At 38.0% G+C, this 5,181-nt stretch overlaps 1 protein-coding gene across 1 annotated transcript in view; it reads left to right on the top strand.

The window, feature by feature from the left end:
- The window catches only part of LOC114073085 (cation-independent mannose-6-phosphate receptor-like), a gene marked incomplete at its 3' end in the record, with an annotated part of 8,168 nt that extends 3,029 nt beyond the window's left edge, over nt 1-5,139 (top strand). Inside the window, exons 4-8 of the mRNA XM_027910876.1 lie at nt 1,317-1,484; nt 2,028-2,171; nt 2,873-3,051; nt 3,413-3,500; nt 4,936-5,139. Coding sequence (XP_027766677.1) covers nt 1,317-1,484; nt 2,028-2,171; nt 2,873-3,051; nt 3,413-3,500; nt 4,936-5,139 — 783 coding nt within the window. The remainder of the gene's footprint in view (nt 1-1,316; nt 1,485-2,027; nt 2,172-2,872; nt 3,052-3,412; nt 3,501-4,935) is intronic.
- Between the last annotated feature and the right edge of the window lie 42 nt (nt 5,140-5,181).

The following is a 5,181-nucleotide window of genomic DNA, read 5'->3' on the forward strand; positions in this document are numbered from 1 at the left end:
TGGGCTCAAGCTCTGCCAGGGGAGGTTTAGGTTAGATGTTAGGAAGAAATTCTTTACAGAGAGGGTAATCAAGCATTGGAACAGCCTACCCAGAGAGGTGGTGGATTCACCATCCCTGGAGGTTTTTAAGCAGAGATTGGATGTGGCCCTTAGTGCCATGATATAGTAATTGGAGTTGGATCAGGGGTTAGACTTGATGATCTTGGAGGTCTTTTCCAACCCAATCTATTCTATGATTCTATGAAAAATACTGGTCCTTGTAAGGAGAAATGAATAGTCAAATTGGAAAAACAAGCAAAATAAACTTTGGCTCTTTTTCTAAGTGAAGTAGTAGATTTAAGCTTCAGTTTCGTTAATAATGTTCTCTAAAGTTGTTCATATCTGAAAGGTCACTTTTTAGTAAGTATATACTCTCTTGCATGGAATTTCTTAAATAAGTGCTCTAGTACTTCATATACACCTACTTCATGAATTTAAGTCTCATTTGCAGATAAGACTAATGAAAAATGTATATCTAGCTTTTAGATTTTACATGCTCTCCAATTGTACTGAAACTGAGCTTCATAGAAAGGAACAGGACACCTTAACAGCAGAAGGTTTTGGCAAAACCTTTGTTTTAAATTCAGGAACCTCAAATGATTCTGCATCTGTACAAGCTGCTGTGGTGATACCTCTTGTTTTCCCAGTTGTGACATTTTCCATACCTAATATGCAACAGGAAACGAGTGATTGAGCTCTTGTGTATTTTGCTTTGAGAGCATCTACCATTTTGATAACACAAATGGTGTTAACAGGTTTGGATGAGAAATACTACTCCCTGACATAACTCTTATCATTCCTTGAGAACTAAACAGAACTTAACATATACTGCTTAGATAGTATCAGTATTATTTGTTCTGCAGTCATTACACTTAACTTCTTACAAACAAAACCTCCAACCCCAAAGCTTTGCTATGTGTGATGTGATTTAGAGGTTGCTGGTTCCGCTGATGATATTTTATAGGTTTTCTGTTTCTTCAAATATGTTGAAGACCTAGGGAACACAGTTCAGTGACAGCAGTTATGTTCTTGAAATGTGTCAAGGCATTTTGGTGTCCTATTTGGAGAGGCAGTTGTGGCTGCTAGGCAATTTATCATACCTTTCTAAAGAAGGCTTACATATTTACAGCTGAAACCCCATAAAATATAAGGTAGTGTTTTCCTTGAATTAGCGAGTAAAAAGAAACCATTAGAAAATTTTGAAGTCAATTGTTAGCTTGAACTTAAATTCAAATATTCCAAACTGAACCATTAGCAGATAAATGTTTGTTTTACAGGAAAATCAGACATGTTCCTGGTGACTTTCATTTGTAATGATTCATATCCTGGAGAGCTTAAGTTTGTGCGTGAGGAGGTAAACAGTGTGCTGGACATCCATGATACTTTTTTTGAGTTTCACACAGCTCTGGCCTGTGCTCCTGCTCCTGTAGACTGTCAGGTCACAGGTAAGTACCTGGAATTTGAGAGAGTTCTGTCCAACAAATGTTGGAAGGATGAACTGAACAGCAAATTTCTGCTCAGAGGAGGGCTTTAAGAATACCTGTTGTCAAGACACTTGTAAGACTTAAAGTCTTTGTAGAAGTTGTAGAGTGGGAGAGGAGGTAAGTTGTTTGAAGCAGGTTTCAAGATAGGCAAGAAGCTAATTTCGATAATTGCTTTGAAAATGCTTAGTCCTTATCATGACTAGGTACTGCTTCAGCCCAACTCTGAAACAAATGAGTTCATTTTTCTTGACCTCTGTAAAAACGCATCTGTGAATTTTGGAGTAATTACTCTTGGGAAGTAACTGTCAAGGGAACTGTGTTCTGCATTTGGCATAGTGATGTTTTACTGGCAACAGGATGTTCTCTCAATGGATATCTAATATGATTCTGAAAATTACTTCGAATTGTGTATTCATCGATGAAACTTGTATCCTTTCAAACACAATAGTGCTGCAAATATTAATGGGATCTCTGACCTTACTGTATATACCACATTTCTTTCAGATTCTGCAGGCAATGAGTATGATTTAAGTGACTTGAGCAAAGATGGTGAGCCATGGGTTGCTATCGACACTTCAAAGGAAGCGAAGAAGCGAACATTTTTCTTGAACGTCTGCAAGCCTTTGCCCTATGTGACTGGATGCTCTGGTAAGCCAGTGGCAAGTGTTTCTTAACTTCTGACTTTTGATGACCTTATATGCAGAATGATGGCACTGGTTATTTTAGGAGGGTTAATTGAATCCTGCCCATTTAATCACTGAACTCGTATAGACCTGGGTGACATATGTCAAGAGTACTAATAAATAGACTTCTGCAAACTGAGAGCAGTCTTAATGCTTATCAGGACTTTTGCATTGAGATGTATGTGAATACGTTAGGGGAAATTGCACTGAGGCGAGTATTTGCCAGTATCTTTGATTTTATTACTGTTTTTTCAAGAAGAAAGAAAAGTCAAATGTTGAAGCCTGCCAATCGAATGAGGCCAGAATGAGAGGCTTATGCCGTGCCTTACTGAACTTCTAGCCAGTTTGAGATATATATATATATATATATATATATATATATATATATATAAAATATTGCTCTAGTCTTTTATGAGTCTGTGGGAGCAGATAAATTAGTGCAGTTTGAAAGATTTTAGGGAATGCAGGACAGCCTCAGAGACTTTAGGCATGCAATGTCTTTAACTGTATTAATGAATTAATTTCTTTTGTGTTCTGCTTCAGGAGTTTGACACAATCTGCTTTAATGCTCAAAGCTCTCTTAAAGCTACCTTATTATGTTATTTTACAGTAAACTTAACTCTAGTTTTCAAAGCTTTGAACTAAAACCCAGACTTTTTCCTCTAGGTGGTGCCATAGGATCTTGTGTGAAATATGCTGATAAAAGCAAGAACCTTGGAGTCATTCAGATAACCCCCCAGGCTGCTACTGATGGGTCATTAAGCATTATCTACTTGAATGGTGACATATGCAAAGATAAGCAGCATTATTCTACACGTATAATCTTCCAATGTGATCAAACAATGGTAATTTTCTGTGCCAGTTGCTATTAATGAGGCTTTCAGTGCTTGGGGGTACTATATTAAAATAGACAGTGTTTATTCCTCTTAGAGTGGAGAGACTGGTTCTATAAAGTAATATCTTGTATACAGGCTTTTCTCTTGTCTCCTTTTAAGTGCTTTACTGAACTTGTAGAACACAACAGTGAACTCTTATTGTGGAATCCCGTGAGCCAGCAAAAGTAGCTCTTTGCTGAAAATGAGTGCTGTAATTTACCGGTGGGGATCTTGAGGCTGTGCAACTGCAGTTAAAAAAACCCTGCATGTGTGTTTTGAGACTTGCAATGCAACTATTAATAAGCCCCCTGCATATGGCTCTTTTCTGTAGGGATCACCAGTGTTGGAACAGGAGAATGACTGTGAGTTTGTATTTGTTTGGAGAACCTTGGCAGCATGTCCTGTTCACAAAGCAGAAGGTAAGCATAGTTATTTGAGCTTTAAAATATCAAACAAATCCGTACAAGTAGTAAACACTTACTGAAGCTACGTTGGTTACTTGCCCTGTGAGTTTTTTTTGTAAAAGGTGCTGGCATGGGGAGGGATGTCTCTTCTGGACTTTAAGCCAACTAAGTATCCTATCTATCATTAAAAGTCCAAGTTAGGCCTAGTATATTTGCCTGCTATCCTATCTAGGGAAAGAAGATAATATAAAAATGCTGTTTCTGAGGCATTATAGTACTATGTTGTTAAATCCCAGAGAGACTTGCTAGTAAATATTAAAGCGTCACGTTTCGTGAGAACACAGTCGTTTCTATGCGTGGCAACTCATTCCCTGTTCCTCACTGAAGACTGGAAGCTAGACTTTAAACTTGACACTTGTTACTCAGTGGGGGAGGGACCAGTGGGGACAATCTCAGAATTTGCAGTTGACTCCAGGATGTGCAACAAGGAGTCATAAGTTCAATTTCTGGGACTTGATTGGCTCTTAGATGGGAAGTTGAGTGTGTTAACATATTCTCTGCCCTTGCAGGCGATGTTTTGCAGCTTGTAGGTAATGCCTTATAAAACATCCAGACTTTCTATAAAGGATCTGTTGCAACGGTCCTAGACATTATTCAAACTGCCAGTGATCTCAGGTGGCATGAGCCATGCTTACAAGCTACTGCTCTGTAGCACGTAATACTACGCAGGACACTGGTGATTGAGTTGTGCTTTTGAAGGGAGGGAAACTGCTGTCTTTAACTTGCTGCCAACTTGTATGATTGAGAAGAGTGTTCATGTGATACAATCTGATGATTTTTTTTTTTAAGTTTCAGAGCAAACAGTAATTTTAAAACTGAGGACTTAATCAGCAACAAAGTTACTGATGTATATCAGCTGATCGGACTCATGAAAGCTAGAATTTTCCTAAACCTTCTTTGTAGATTTATAAGCTGTAGCAAACATTTCCTATGATCAGTTATTCTCTAACTCGGTGAACTTCATAGCTGTTAAAAGAAGATACAAGACTGACATCGAGGACACCTTTTGCTTTGGCCTTGTGACCTTGCTGTTCTTTCCAGATAATTAAGCAAGTGCTGGACTTAGTGACTCTGGTTCTGTACTTGAACTCCAGCATATTTGAAGGAAGAACCTGTGAGGCAACTTTAGAGTAGTTTTTAAACTACAATGTGACTTTTGCATCTTACTTTAGTGGTGGTTATAAAAGTAATGTGCCATTTATAGTGTAGTGGCATAGTTCTAGATATTGGTGATTTCCTTAGATGAGTTGCTTAGTTGTCACTGCCCTAAAGTGCCAACTACTAATTTTTGGGGCCTTATTTTTTCCAGTAAGCCTTAATTGTTCTAAGCGTATTTGACAATTTAAGATCTATTAGCTTTGTATTTTAAATTTTTAACTTTTCTTTAAAGGAGAGGATTGCCAGGTGAAAGATCCAAGGTATGGTCATGTTTATAATCTGAAGCCACTTTCTAATAAGGACGTGAAAGTGAGTACAGATGAGTATGACTACTACTTCAGAGTTTGTGGAGAAATAACACAACCTTGCAATCCAAAGGCTGACGCTGTTGCATCGTGTCAAGTAAAGAAGATGGGCAGTTTGACAAAAGTAGCAGGTACAGCACTTACCAGAAGAAACTTAGACAGTGTGAAGATTA

This window comes from Empidonax traillii, unplaced genomic scaffold (genome assembly GCF_003031625.1).
Source record: "Empidonax traillii isolate 1590-97213 ecotype Southwest subspecies unplaced genomic scaffold, ASM303162v1 scaffold5271:size8687, whole genome shotgun sequence".
In the NCBI taxonomy this organism is placed as follows: Eukaryota; Metazoa; Chordata; class Aves; order Passeriformes; family Tyrannidae; genus Empidonax; species Empidonax traillii.